Below are 13,744 nucleotides of genomic sequence, written 5' to 3'. Positions count from 1 at the left end.
TAGCTTGAAGCTACACAACACCTGTAGCTCTACCATCACTGCTTCCTTTTTCTGTATAAAGAAATCCAGTCAGGTGCTTTCCTTGAAGAACCAGCTTCAATTAATTTATTCAATCAATCTTCCATTAAAGTCATGGGTATCCTACTGGTATCAGACAGACACTTTCAACAGATTTCTATCAGGTTGTTCACACACATGCTGTCAAACTTATTTAAGGAACTACCAGTTAAAAAACAAACAAGCAAAAAAACAACAAAGTGAAAGCATTGTGTAAGAAAGAGCCTAGTCATGTTCTCTGCAGGAACACAAAATGACAGAAGGTGACATTTCTCAGTTCAGAGCTAAGTAAGAATAAATGCTAGAACTCTGGGAACCCAAGCTTGTTGATAGTCATGTGCTTTGCTTCCAAAAGAAGCAGAGTCACAACACACTGTTACCCAAGGGCAAGTTAAAGCACATATGGCTCTTTACATGACAGCAACTTGCACTGGTATATTTTCCAGAGCCAAATATTGTATTAATAGAATAATGCTGGTGCTAAATAAAGATTAAACCCATGAGAGGAACCTGAAAGTGCTCAGTCCATCATAAAGTACGACTGAAATGGTTGTATCAAACATTAATTTTTCCAAAGACATGGAACATGGATAATGGCACAGGTAAAAACTTTGGGGCTCTTTAAAAACAGAAGTATTTTGTCTTTTCTTTAACACCAAAAAAAAACCTGGAATCTAAACCTCAATTTTCAAAGTGGCTGCTGCAGCAAGGAAAACAAAGTCCCTACTTTTGTGGTACCTGAAACAAAACAGTGTAATTGTTACTATGAGGGGTTCTGAAACTTGGCTCACCTTACATCACTGCTATTGGTGATCATTTAGGGCAAAATGTCAAAATACAGCCTCAAGTCTAGTTTTTTAACTTTCCCTGTAAGAAGTTGTTTGCTTGTTTGTTTTGTCTCATGCTTCACATTATTATTGGGTAGTCCCTCCACCTACAATATCCACAGTCAATGACTCACCCAATAATCAACATTAGTTTCCAAACAAGGAGTTTTGTCTGCAGCACAGCAACTTGTGGGGACAGTCATCCCACACAGCTTGTCTGCTCTGTCACCCAACAGTGGTCTGACCTTAAAGCCCACCATGATAGGCTTTTTAGCACAGACCTTCACAGAAGGTCTCCACAGAATCAAGGAACAGGCCAGGCTGGAAGGGAACTCAAAAGATCATCTGGCCCAGTCTTTCATGTGAAACAGAGCTACCATGAAATCATTTAGCATCCTCTTCAAAACTTCTAACAATGGAGACTCCACCACATCTGTGGGGAGGTTGTTCAGTGAATGATGGTTCTCAATATAACAAATATCTTACTTCAAGACAATTATGAACATATTGACATTATTGACCAAAAAAATTGCCATTTGAAGTGAAAGCATTCACTCTTACATTCCCATTTATTACATTACATAACCTGTAAGCAGCTTAGGAGATGTAGTCCCATAATCACATTTGAAACCCAAACAGCTCTAGAACAAGCTAAGAGGACCTCACTGTTTCTGCTGAGCTTCTGAACATGGCTGAAGCTGAAATGCCCGAGAAGTAGCCAAAGAAAAGAGGTGTCTGATAGTGGCACCACCAGTCTGGGAAGATAATTTCATTGAAACTCCTCAGGGCAAGAAATAGATGGCTGAGTCCCACCCCCATTATCAAGTGCTGCAAATAAAGTAACACATTCACATTTTAAAACTTATGAAAAGCCAGATCTAACTGATCAGTCAAGAAAGCTCAAAGTGGTTCTCTTGGACTGTTCAAAGCCTTGGGAAGATTGTGCTTTACCAGCAACAAAATTGAGATGCAACTAATGAATTCCTGAAGTTATTGCTATCTTCTTTCCCTGCCTTGATGGAAGGACAAAAGATTCTTAATTTATAAAGCTTCGTTAACTTACCTCTCTCAGTACCTGAGCTAATTTTGGCATCTTTGCAAAGCTTTGTACAGGACTAACATTCCCAAGGCTCTTAAAGCCACTTCTGCTAAGCATTCCAACTGTGTTGTACTTAACAAGTGCTAAAAAATCCTTTGCACTATTTTGTTTGAAACTGTACAATCTCTTTCATCTGAAGGGCTCTTTTTCACATTTTCATCCTTTTTATGGTGAAAGCAGTAAAATTAACTGACCTTCACAAAGATAATTTATTATTTAATTCTCAGAAGCAAAGAGCATCATAATGCCACCAGAGTGGGAGGACAGAGGAGTGTTCCACAACAGATAGTCATACATTATTTCACAGACCTCAGCAATGGCTTTTACAAAGCCACACAGCAGCACACCTCGGGATGTTCTCCTTACACTGCTCTCAGCCAACTGCAAGAGAGTCAGTGAGTGGAAGCACTAATCAATGGTTGGGATTTGCATTCCTCCTCCAGCCACTTCTCCAGACTCTTGGGATGACAGTTGCATAAAGATGTTATTTCTTCATGTATTACCATGTTTTTAAAATCTACTTGCAGATTAGCACAGAACATAAAAAATATTTTCTAGAAGGGATGGCTGATGCTTTGGAAGTCCTCATGTAAATTTTAGCCACAGAGAAAAAACAAAAACAACTCTTGGAAATGCTGAAATCTGGTCCACAAACCCAGTATTGAATTTGGGCTTCTTTTACTTAAAGAGGGTGGAGCAGTAAAAGGCAAGAAAGCATTTTTCCCCTAAATACTTGAAAAAAAATGTTTGTTACTTCCGTCAATAGCTGCAGCTTCAAACAAGCCAAAACAAAACAAAAAAAAGGCCACCAGTGCTGACACATCCCTCCTCTACATTCAAAAGATGGAAGGAAAAGCCTTTATTTCCTTTTCTGCACTTGGCTTCTCCTTGCCTGTGCTACCCCAGAGCTCCCTGGGGTTTGGTTCACCATGATGGCAAGGCCTGCTGCCCTCTTCATCCTTTCAAAAGTGTAGCATTCAACCTTCTCTTCACTGGCAACTGTCCTGGTGCTTATGAGGTGAAATCCATCTTTGAGTAAAGTGTCAAACAGCAGGCCTAGCACATTAGTACCATTAATCAGCTTTCTATTATCAGGCTTTATGGAAACATACCTAAAATCAGGAAAAGGAAAAAAAAAAAGCAGTTACAACACACTTTAACTACTTCTTGACAGCATAAATCAGCACAGCCACACAGTGTTTACAGCAACCAACACTCCGGATATTTTTTTCCTCTTTTAAGGACAACTGGACTCTTTCCTTCATTATGAGTAATTCTCAGTTCATCGAGTTATGTGCTGGGGAAGAAGAGCTTCTCTTTCACACCCTCCCCCGCCACAAAACTTACTTTCTTAAGAAATATCTGTGACAATCCCCATCTTGTCTCACTTAATGGAGGAGAAGGGAGCAGCAAGCTCTGCAATGCTGCAACAGTTTTTCAGGTAAATGATGGACAGCAGAGTCACATTCACCCCAAAAGCATCACTCTCCAACGTACAGGATCTCTCTCTACAAACAGTGACATTTATTGCAAAGTTACCTTGTACAGCAGGTCATGTGGTAACAAATACGAAAATCATTTTCACATGGCCTCAAATTATTTAATTTGATATAAGGTACAGTGTAACAATCTATCTAGACATTCTGAGGAGCAGAAGTCAGGTAAAAATACTATTACAAAATATATAAACTGACGGGTGAAACTGTTCCACAGTTCACAGGCAAGTACACCAAACATTCATGGAAAGCACAAGAAAGGCAAAAAAAGTCCATGTCACCACAAAGATTAAGGAGACAAATTTAGAAAGGCAACATAATCAAATTTGACTTGTTTCATTACTCAAGATAAGCTTTTTTATTGATCTGAAGAGGGAAATTTTTACCAAGTCTAAAGAAATAAATGAAAAAATCAGAAATATTTTCCCCACTACTTAAGTTGCCATAACCTCAACCAATTGCTCGTCCATTAAAATTAGTAATATGTTACAAATTTAAGGTTTGGCACACAAACATATATATTGCTTCACAAATGCAAGTAGTTTTTATTCTACTTTCTTAGCCAAAGAAAGCTGGAAGAAAGATAAACTTTATTTTCTTAAAAAAATAATCAAAAGACTGCTGTGTTGGTTCATATATTCAAAGAGAATAACCCTTTTGGAAATATTTCAATGAAATTTCCATAAAATTCCAGATGTTCTAACAGCCACAGAGGACAAATTAGTTTAACATTTTCTTATACAGTAAGAACATGTCTCCATACAATAGAGACATCCAGCTAAAGATAGTTTAAAAAATCTAAATAGTCATTAGAATATGATACTGCTATCACAAAAATTACTGATACACGGTTATCTTAATAAAAACAGGACCTGGCTCTGAATTCAAAGAAAACCCACTGTGAAACATATAGTTAATAATCTGTCTCTTCTCCCTCCCCCTAATAAAAAGCTCTACAAAAGCTTTGCAGTCCCCAAAATGCTGTCTCAGTTCCACTGGAGTTTTCAACCCTTCTTGCCATTCTGTTCCCTGTTTTCCATATGAAAGCCTTTTTCACCACAAGTTAGTGGAGATTTTAGGCTTCCCCCCAGTACTTCTTTACTTTGTTTCTTTTGCTTCATTTTACTGTGTTTTTCATGTTCTCTAGAAGGTGATACTGTGAAATTCTAAAGTCAGTGAGGAGGAAATGGCAGAGAGAGAGAAAAACCCAAGTGAGCTCATAAACAAACATCAAGAACAATATTTTAGAAAGCTGAAAAACAGGCAAATCAGTGTAACAAATTAAACTGGGTGTTTCGGAACTAGAAAAAGCATAACATTGAACAGAAAAAAGGAACATAATTCTTTTCTTTCAATTTCTTTAAAATGAGCTTTGCTACCACGTAGCATGCACTTCATGAACTGTAAGTCACAAAGACATATCCATAATGAGAAGTCACTCTAGGAACAGTACCTGGCCATGAACTGGTCACCAGAATACTCAGTACCACACAGAAAAACCAGATCGTGATGAGAGGGTCTTTCCAAAGGAAGTGGAACAAGTGGTTTCTGAGAAGGAAAAGGGCTGTTCCAGCCCTGTCCTGATTGCTGCCCTGTAAACACAGTGATCTGCCCAGCTAGTGCCTCAATGGTGGTACTGCAGGAACCAAAGATCCGGAAAAAAGTCTGCATTTCTTGGAGAGAAAAACGCACTTCCAAGATCTCCAGCCTCGGCTTCAGCAAATGTTCTTGGCTCAGGAGGTCGGCCAGGGGGCAGAGTCCATAGAATTCTGCTTCTCTCTGCAGCCTCTGATAGTCTGAGAAATCAGTTGGCAAGGACACCTGGAGAGTCCTCAAGAAGTCCATGATGTAACTAAACAAAGCTCCATCTCTGTCCACAAAAAACTCTCCATTCTCCAGTTTAAATTCCCGGTCATTGTCATGCACCATCCGTGCCAGCCTGGACTCAGGGAACTGCTGCAAGGTGGAAACCCGGGTTACAAATCTCACACCTCCCACATTCAGAACAATCACCTCTCGACTACTCATGGCTACCTCAGCCACTCAGGAATCACAGCTCTCTCATCTACATGTCTGGGACTTGATCTTTCCTGAACTACAAGGCATCTGCAAGAACCATTGCGTGCTTTAAGCAAGTGTTTGGAGTGAGGTGTGGAGCAGCAACAGGATTCCCAGGCAACAAAGATGTAAATATCATGTACAATAGTTTTGTTTGCTGGGTTTGGTTGCTTGGAAACTTTGATTCTTGGAATTTCGTGTTTTATTTTCGAAATGAACAGCTTGCAAGGACTAGCAGAATATAGTGAATTGACTGTCACAACTTATGAAACCTTGAGAGGGGCCAATGAATACTCCCAAAGTATGGCACACGTTATGTTTGTTTTCAAGAAATGTCAGTTCAACTTTTTCATTCCATACACTGCTGTTCACAGGACCACTGCAAAAAGAGGTTAGATGTGCTTCAGGCAAGTACCATATGCTCTGAAAGAAGGGCACTTCAGAGAACTCAAGCTTAAGGTTCCTTTTAAATCACTGTTATCTAAGGCCAAGTCCACACAACCAGAAAATTCAATTAGCTCCTGAAATGAGATACACAAAAATAAAGTAACAGCAGGAAAACCTATACAAGGTTCTTCAACCACCAACATCCATACACCTGCTGCATCACATAACCTGTTCCAGGAATCATCCAATCATTTTTCCTGGCTTTTGGAATTGCAATCTGGAGGGGCAGAGAGGGACAGGAGAGCAGCTCTTGTACCTGTCACCTCTGCAGGGCTGGAGCCCAGGCTGCCTTCCTGTAGCAGACCCCTGCATGCCTCTCACTGCATTAAATTCTTCATATTAAGGCCAGTTTTTAAGAAAGTGTGACTTCAGAGAAACATGGACAAAACAGTCCAGCTCCCCAACAATTTGATGTTAGAAAAGTAAACTGCAAAGTATGAACTATCTGCAAAGTACCATCTTGCAGCCTGTGCTTATCATTACCTCTAGAATTTATGCTTGCCCTGAAGATACATTTTTGTATAGAATATATAATCTGAATGCACAGGGTAATTACAACATTTGGTTATACAAATAAAACCCACACTACAAAACCAAACCAAAACATGTAACTATTTCAGAGAGAAGTAACATCATCAGATAGAAGCTGGTTCCAGAAGGTGAATGATGCACACTGCATTTTGCAGTGGAAAGGCAGTCCTCAGCAAACCGGTCAGCACAGTGCCCACCTCAATCACAACTCTTCTTCCTCTTTCCAAACAATCTCCCCAGTCAGAATTTTTTTAAACTACAATCTTTTATCTTATTCTACAATTACATTAACATCAAACTAAAGATACAGTTTGGCCTTATATTTTGGTAAGAATAATGATTTATGGTGAATAATATTCCCATAATCACCACTGAAAGAAGAATCCACAAAGTGTATTTCAAAGCTCCATTTCACTTTCTGGTGTAGCAGTGCTCAAACTATGTGAACATTATGAATGTTTTGGAATAATTTTGAATCTTTGAATGTTTTCACTTGGAAGTCTGAAGAGACCAATTAATTTAAGAAGTTCCATGTTTTCTTCCCCAGATCTCTCTTAGTTCTTATATTCTAGCAGACACCTCACAACAGTTTATATTTGCACACAAACTGTGCAACATTATCCAGTACAACCAACGTATAGTTTTTACACTTTTCTCTTAAAAGTGAAGCTCCATCTGTCATCTGCTCCCAGTAAAAGACTGCATGATCTGCTATCTCCACGGTATCTGCCAAATAGGACAAGCAAATTGTAAGGAACTGAGATTTCCAGCACTGGAGATTGTCAATGACTGACTCCACAAAGGACATTCTGGTGACAGCAAGAATGAGCAAGAAAATAAGAGAGTTCACTATAAATCTGCGCGAAAAGACTGAGGGAATCTTGAATTTAAAAGTGTTGCTTTCCTGAGGCAAGGAAAGTTTGTCCACATCAACAAGTTTTATTCCATTCCACTGGCTGGTATCAAAGCTCTTCATTGTAGGACTGATGTCCACAGTGGAACAAGGTAAAGGGGTTTCTTTGAGCACCTTGATTTTTTCCCTGAACTCCTGCATCTGTTGCAGAAATATAATGGGTTCAGATACATCTTTGAAGGCCTCTGCAATGTTAAAAGCCATCCGCTGCTCTTGCAGAATCGTGTTCAGTTTATTGATTTCCGGATCGTAGGCTTGCATCACTGCAAGCTTCATGGTCTCAAAGTCAGACAGAATCTCATTTCGCTTCTGCTCCAGCGTGTGCTGCAGCTTCTCAAAGAACTCCTTCACTTTGTCAGAATCTTTTGTCAGCATCTGCAGAGCTTTCCTCTTACTGGTCTCTAAGGTATCCAGCCGCGAGAGGGCATCTCCACAACGCCAAGTTTCAAAACCCTGAAACAAGGTTTCAAAAGCCCTCTTCTCCTGGGAATAAGCTTCTTCAATGGAACAGAAAACATGCTTTGTGTGGTCACCACGTGTGGCGCAAACCCCACATATCAGCTGCATGTCTGTCCGGCAAAAAATGTTAAGGGGTTGTCCGCTGTGCACTTTGCACACAGGCATTTTTGGAGTTACTTTGATTTTGTTGTACTTCTCCACGATACCTTTCAAGGAATAGTTGACCTGCAAGCTGTTGACTCCAGTGACAGGAGTCTCCTTCCTGCATGTGGGGCACTTGAAAGGGGATGGCCTCCAAAGCACGTTCCGCACATTTCCCTCAAGAATCCCTTCCAGACACTTTCTGCAGAAATTGTGTGAACAGGGCAGGACACGAGGATCATCAAACAGGCTACAGCAAATGGGACAGGTGAGATCTTCCTCTAGGAGCTCCATCATATCCTAGGAAAGAGGAAAAAGATGGTAACTTCTTTTTTGTATTTTGTATCTTTGTATTTCTCCCTCAAGGAGACCACACAAAAACCAATCTCCATTTGAGATACGTCTCAGTGAGAAAAGGATGTATTCTTTTCCTCCAGTATCTTTAAGCCAGAGCCTCAGCTGGCTTTCCACAGCCAATACCCCTTGGCTGTGGTACCTGGCCAGCAAACGGCAGGCACAAGAATGGTGCAATGCTCAGGCAGAACCACTTTTTTGGATTCTCAAGTAGAAATGCTGGAAAAGAACATTTGCCAATCCCAGCAAGGATTCTGAAAGAAAATAACTAATGTACTCATAATAACAGTACAAGACTTACTTCTTTCCTTGCTGATGCAATTCACAGAAATGGGATTTGCACATAAAATACACAGCCAATACACCCTGCTAAGATTTGATTACTTTCTACTTGCTCCATTCATCCAAATCTTCCAGTTTCAAACCCCACACACTAGTACTGTAGGCAATACTAAAAGTGACTAAAAAAGCCCAGCTGCAATATTTCTGCTGCTACAGAATACATTATGTGCCTTTTTGCTCTACTTGCAAGGCCAAAGGAGAGTCACCACTCACTTTAAGAACTAGCTTTCCTCTTGCTCCTGCAATATTTTTAAATAACCAACTGAATGTGTTACTATTGAGCTATTCAGCACAAGTTGCTGAATAACAGCTGCCCATAATCCTTGATAATTCATCATGAAACAAAACTGTTAAAACGTTTTTACTCATCTGCAATCTCTATTTCCAATTCCATTCTCACATCATTCATGTCTCAGTAATCTCCTTCTGTGGAGAGAACCAACAGGTAGTATATTTATCATGTAATCCTTCCTACTGTAAAGTCTCAGTGAAGGGACCCAGTGCACTACCCTCCCCTTGCCTCTAACTAAAGCCAAGTTTTCAGATGCAGACACCTTGTAACTTACAGCATGCTCCAAGAAAACAAATAGCTAATAAAGACCAAAACAGGTGACAGTCTGCATCATCCAAAGCTCTCAACCACTTAGTTTTGAGCTATAATTAGAAAGATGCTTCCCTTGCATAAATTCTTTCCATATTATACAACATATATTATTACATTTATTACATATGTAATAAAATTCCTTTTATAAATTGAAAGACATCACAGAAAAGTCCATTAAAGTACTGCTGTGACATCAAGGCACGTGAATGAGCTTTTAATTAGTTTTGATGTAATTTCTAAGGTTTCTGTCCCCTCAAAGAAATATGAAGTGGAAAATGTGGGAGCCAAGAAGACAGCTGCAAGGGAAAATCCATGCTGCACAGGACAAGAAGAGCAACAAAATCAATACCACTGACTCAAGGAAAGCAAAATTCACTACCAGGAAAAAAGGTGAGGTCAGTCCTGACTTTCCTTCATAAAAGGACCAATAGTCCCAGTAAGACTTCACAGTAAAAGCCGTTCTTGGGAAGTAAGCAAACCTCCCATGCTTTTCAAGTGAGGAGGAGAGGCTGTCACAACCCGGAAACTCAGCACAAAGTCTCGCAGGGCTGAACAAAGGCAGCAGCCCAGTGCCAGGGAACTCCTGCCCTTCGTTATACAGCCACCTTAACTCCAACAGCTATCACACCATTTAGTCGTAGAAGGTTGGCTAACAAGCTCTTAACTTCTACAATGAACTTTACCGTGCTCCCAACTCTGCCAGCAAACCGGCACAGAGCAAGGGGTAAAATCTGATTGCTGGGATAGAACCAGACAGGAGAGAGTAAAGACGGAAAATAGAGAAAGTGAAGGGGAAAGACTAGCAGTCCTTAGATCCCTCATCGTCCTGCCACTGTGTATGGTGCAGATCTGGGACCAACAAAAGCGCGGGAGGATCCGCTCCCTCCCTTTTACAGTTTCCCCGGGGCACAGCCCCTCATTTTTGGCGCCATTTCCTGCTGCCGGCGCAGGCGCAGTGCGGCCCCGGAGCCCTTGAGGGAACGAGCGGGGCTGGGGCTGTGGGGCCTGTGGAGTGCGGGGGCTCCTTTAGCGGGTGTCGGGGCTGACCCTTCTCTTGCCCAGGCACACGGACCGTGAGCCCCCAGGCTGCCCCACAAGCCCAGCAATGAAAGGGAAGCCGCCTCACAACAGCGCTGCCCTGCCCTGCCCCAGCGGGACCCTCTCTCCCAATCCCAACTCTCCTGCCGCAGCACGGCAACCACGCTTATGTGCTTGTGCCCCTCCACATGTTCTCTGTGCTTGCTGGAAGAAAGAGACTTTGGTAAATTTGCCAGCTTTTTTACTCAGAACTAAAGTCAGAACAAGCCACCACTGTAACTGGGGACAAAGTCCCAGAGAAAAGGTCTAATAATTAACGGGTGTCCCAGAAGCCCACAGATCCCATTCAGAAACATCATTTTCCGGGAGGAGAATGTAGTTCTGAAGCACCTCTCATGCTCTCAAAGCAAGGTTTTTCTTCCATTTTTCTCCTAGTGCTAAAAATAATGGGATGACAGGAAGATGATAATTTCGTCCCTCCACTCCTGAGTCTTCCTTTTTGTGAGCAGCCCTCTCTCTCCACCTTGTACTCAAGGCTTTTAGCCACAGCAGCAGCACAAAGATCAGTTCTGCTCATGTGTTAAGAGGACAATAACTACAAAACCAAAATGACAGTCTTCCACCTCTTAGTAAATGGAAATGCACAGGGCAGAAAATATTTGCTCTGGTCCATCTCCTTTACCAGGGAGGTTTTTACTTCCCAGTTAGGGAGCTGGAAAAGCACCTTTGCATGTCTGACAGCAAGAACTGCAAACCAATGCAGAAAATGCTTACTCTAACACTTTCCATCAACATTGCAGGATAAACACTGAAGATTTACACATTCCTAAAAATACAAAAAACCTACACAAAAAGGCTTCATGATGCAACTAAAACTGTCCTGCTGCATTTCAACCCTACTTACCCAATTACATAATTATGCTTTATAAATACAACTGAATTTCAAAATCTTTATACAACATCATTAAAAACACTGAATTTAAAAAAATAAATGGGCACATCTCCAAACTTCTCCCCCTCTTACAACACCAGAAATGCCAAACCAAAAATACTGAAGACTTGTATGACTGGTTGGACAGATTAACTTCTGTCTTCTTTAGAATATTAATTTCAGACAGAAAATTATCTGTGAATTGAAACATTCCTTAGCAACCTGGTATTTGTGAGATGAACTACAGCGACATTTCAATTTTTCCACTGGGAATTTCTCTGTGTAACTTCTGACCCATGTTTGGGTGGCCCTGGAATTCTCCACTTGTAGCACACAGACCAAAAGCACCTCTGGGTACAAACCCAACAGATGTCACCCATCAGAAATAGCAACTTGCAGAGTTTTATCATTAAAAAGAAGAATGGCAAACAACATCAAACCATAAAAGTAAAACCAATCACAGTAGCTTTTTCCCACACTCCAGAGAGAAATTCATTTAGCATGCTCCTCAGGACAGAGGTTGGGTTTATCGGCCAGCAGCATGCTGAAAGCAAAACCAGAATTTCACCAGGCTTCAAACAAAACAAAAAGGTAAATCCTGAATTACAAGTTTCCTGCAATGGTGTGTAGCTGTTCTAAGTGAGAACTGACCAAGTCAAGCTACATTTCAACAAGCAGTTGAGCTAGACAGGAGAGGTCTCATCTCCCTTCCTTGGCAAGGACCCTGGTCTGTGTCAGGACCCCTATGAGCAATTTCACCAGCCTTCTGCCAGACTGGTGTGTTGAATCAGTCCTAAAAAGAGTCCCACACAGAGGGGAAAGGAGATGGAAGATCCTCCTTCCAGCAGCAATGATCTTAACCCTGTTCACTCCACTGAGAGAAACTGCAATCTAATGGAGGGTCATTGTATACATTTTAATGTGGAACAACTGACTTCCATGAGCAGTAGGTAACATAGGGTTATAGAATGTAAGGGGTTGAAAAGGGCTGAAGAATATCTAGTCCCAACTCCCCCTGCCATGGGCAGGACACCGAGCACTAGACCAGGCTGCCCAAGGCCCTACCTAACCTGGTCTTGAACACTGCTGGGATTGGGGCATCCACAACCTCCCTGGGCAACCTGTTCCATTGTTACTACCCTCACAGTAAAGAATTTCTTCCCAATATCTAAACAAAATTTCCCTTCATTCAGCTCGTACCCAGTACTTGTGGTCCTGTCACTATAGTTCCTGATAAAGAGTCCCTCTCTGGCTTCCCTGCAGCCCCTTCAGCCACTGGAGGATTGCTATTCAGACAGCCAAAAAGACCTGGCTAAATTGCCCATGCCTTAAACCTGGTATTTCATGGCCAGAAGTTTTTCCAGGAGCACCAGGCAGATCCAACCCGGTCAGACTCTAGAAAGGCAGGAAGCCCTGGAGAAATAAGCGATCTGTGCTCAGTGCATTCACAGCCCCAGGGACAGCGTTTCACCCCCAGGGCTGGACGGTCTGTCGAGCACAGGGGCTGCCCCAACACTGTCCCTTGACCTGGCAGGGGTTCCCTCGCTGCTCCTCCTTACAACGCCCCTCTGCAATTCCAGCGGGAATCGCCCCTAAACATGGCACTGTAACCAGCCCCGGCCGGGCCTCCCGGGGGTCACAGGCTCCGCCGGGCACGGCAGCCCGGGGCAGGGGAGGCCCTGCTGGCCCCGCGAAGCGCTCGGGGCTCTCGGGGGATGGCGGCTGCCAGCGGAACCGGCGGCTCCGGCCGCGGCCGCGGCGTCCCCCGGGCCGGGCGCTGCCGCCGCCCCTCACAAAGCCGCGGCCTGCGCTCGCCCGGCCGCGCCCGCCCGTCCTGCCGCCCCCGGGCCCCGCTACTCACCATGGCAGCCGGGGCCGCGGGGAGACCGGGGAGCGCCGGCCCCTCAGTCTCTCGCAGGGCTCGCCGCCGCTCCCGCCCCGGCCGCCGCCGCCTTCCGCGTCCGCCGCTCCCGCCCCGCCGCCCGGCCCCGGCCCCGGCCCCACCGGCCCCGAGCTGCTGCCCCGCCGTCCCACCCACCTTGGCCCGCGGCCGCCGGGCCAGCCCCAGGGCAGGAGCTGCTGCGGCTCTTCCCTTGCTGCACTTGCCTGGGAGCGGCTTAGGAGAGCTCCGGAGCTCCGGGATAGAGGCCCGGCGGTGGATGCTGCTGGCCTGAGGCGGCGGGCGAGGCTGCAGCCTGTGCCTCCGCCGAGATATACACGGGTGTCTGTTGTTTGTTAACTCTGTGAAATTGCACTTGAGCCCGCAGCTCACAGCGCACGGTGCACAGCCTGAGGAGGGGCGCTGCTGGGTGACAATCCTCCTGGCATCTGCCACCTCCCGAAAGCGCTTATTAAAGAAAAAAAAAAAATAATTTGAGGCAGATCGCCTTATGTGCTTCATAAAAGGATAGCGACTCATTCTTATTTGCTTGAACACACCAGTTATT

At 43.5% G+C, this 13,744-nt stretch overlaps 2 protein-coding genes across 3 annotated transcripts; both read right to left on the bottom strand.

The window, feature by feature from the left end:
* Nucleotides 1-2,195: 2,195 nt before the first annotated feature.
* KCNRG (potassium channel regulator) lies at nucleotides 2,196-5,509 on the bottom strand. The gene is made up of 2 exons (XM_083854941.1): nucleotides 4,933-5,509; nucleotides 2,196-3,095 (listed from the first exon to the last, which is right to left on the bottom strand). Exons 1-2 carry the CDS (start codon nucleotides 5,505-5,507, stop codon nucleotides 2,843-2,845), a joined length of 828 nt encoding a protein of 275 aa, XP_083711067.1. The 5' UTR covers nucleotides 5,508-5,509; the 3' UTR covers nucleotides 2,196-2,842.
* A 1,578-nt stretch (nucleotides 5,510-7,087) lies between these two features.
* TRIM13 (tripartite motif containing 13) lies at nucleotides 7,088-13,526 on the bottom strand. Of its 2 annotated transcripts, none has more exons than XM_083854940.1 (2): nucleotides 13,404-13,526; nucleotides 7,088-8,328 (listed from the first exon to the last, which is right to left on the bottom strand). In XM_083854940.1, exon 2 carries the CDS (start codon nucleotides 8,323-8,325, stop codon nucleotides 7,096-7,098), a length of 1,230 nt encoding a protein of 409 aa, XP_083711066.1. In that variant the 5' UTR covers nucleotides 8,326-8,328; nucleotides 13,404-13,526; the 3' UTR covers nucleotides 7,088-7,095. The 2 variants fall into 2 exon arrangements, with proteins under 2 accessions (XP_083711066.1, XP_083711065.1); XM_083854939.1 differs by lacking the exon at nucleotides 13,404-13,526 and adding an exon at nucleotides 13,159-13,233.
* Between the last annotated feature and the right edge of the window lie 218 nt (nucleotides 13,527-13,744).

Source organism: Zosterops lateralis, assembly GCF_965231275.1.
Source record: "Zosterops lateralis genome assembly, chromosome: 2".
Classification (NCBI taxonomy): Eukaryota; Metazoa; Chordata; class Aves; order Passeriformes; family Zosteropidae; genus Zosterops; species Zosterops lateralis.
The sequence above is the reverse complement of the archived record's forward strand: the minus strand, read 5'-3'. Positions and strand labels throughout refer to the sequence as shown.

Coding starts and splice junctions, on each gene's coding strand:
- KCNRG (XM_083854941.1), bottom strand. CDS start 5,507: ATGAGTAGTCGAGAGGTGATTGTTCTGAATGTGGGAGGTGTGAGATTT. Junction 3,096..4,932: donor GGTGACCAGTTCATGGCCAG/GTACTGTTCCTA, acceptor TCCTGATTTTAG/GTATGTTTCCATAAAGCCTG.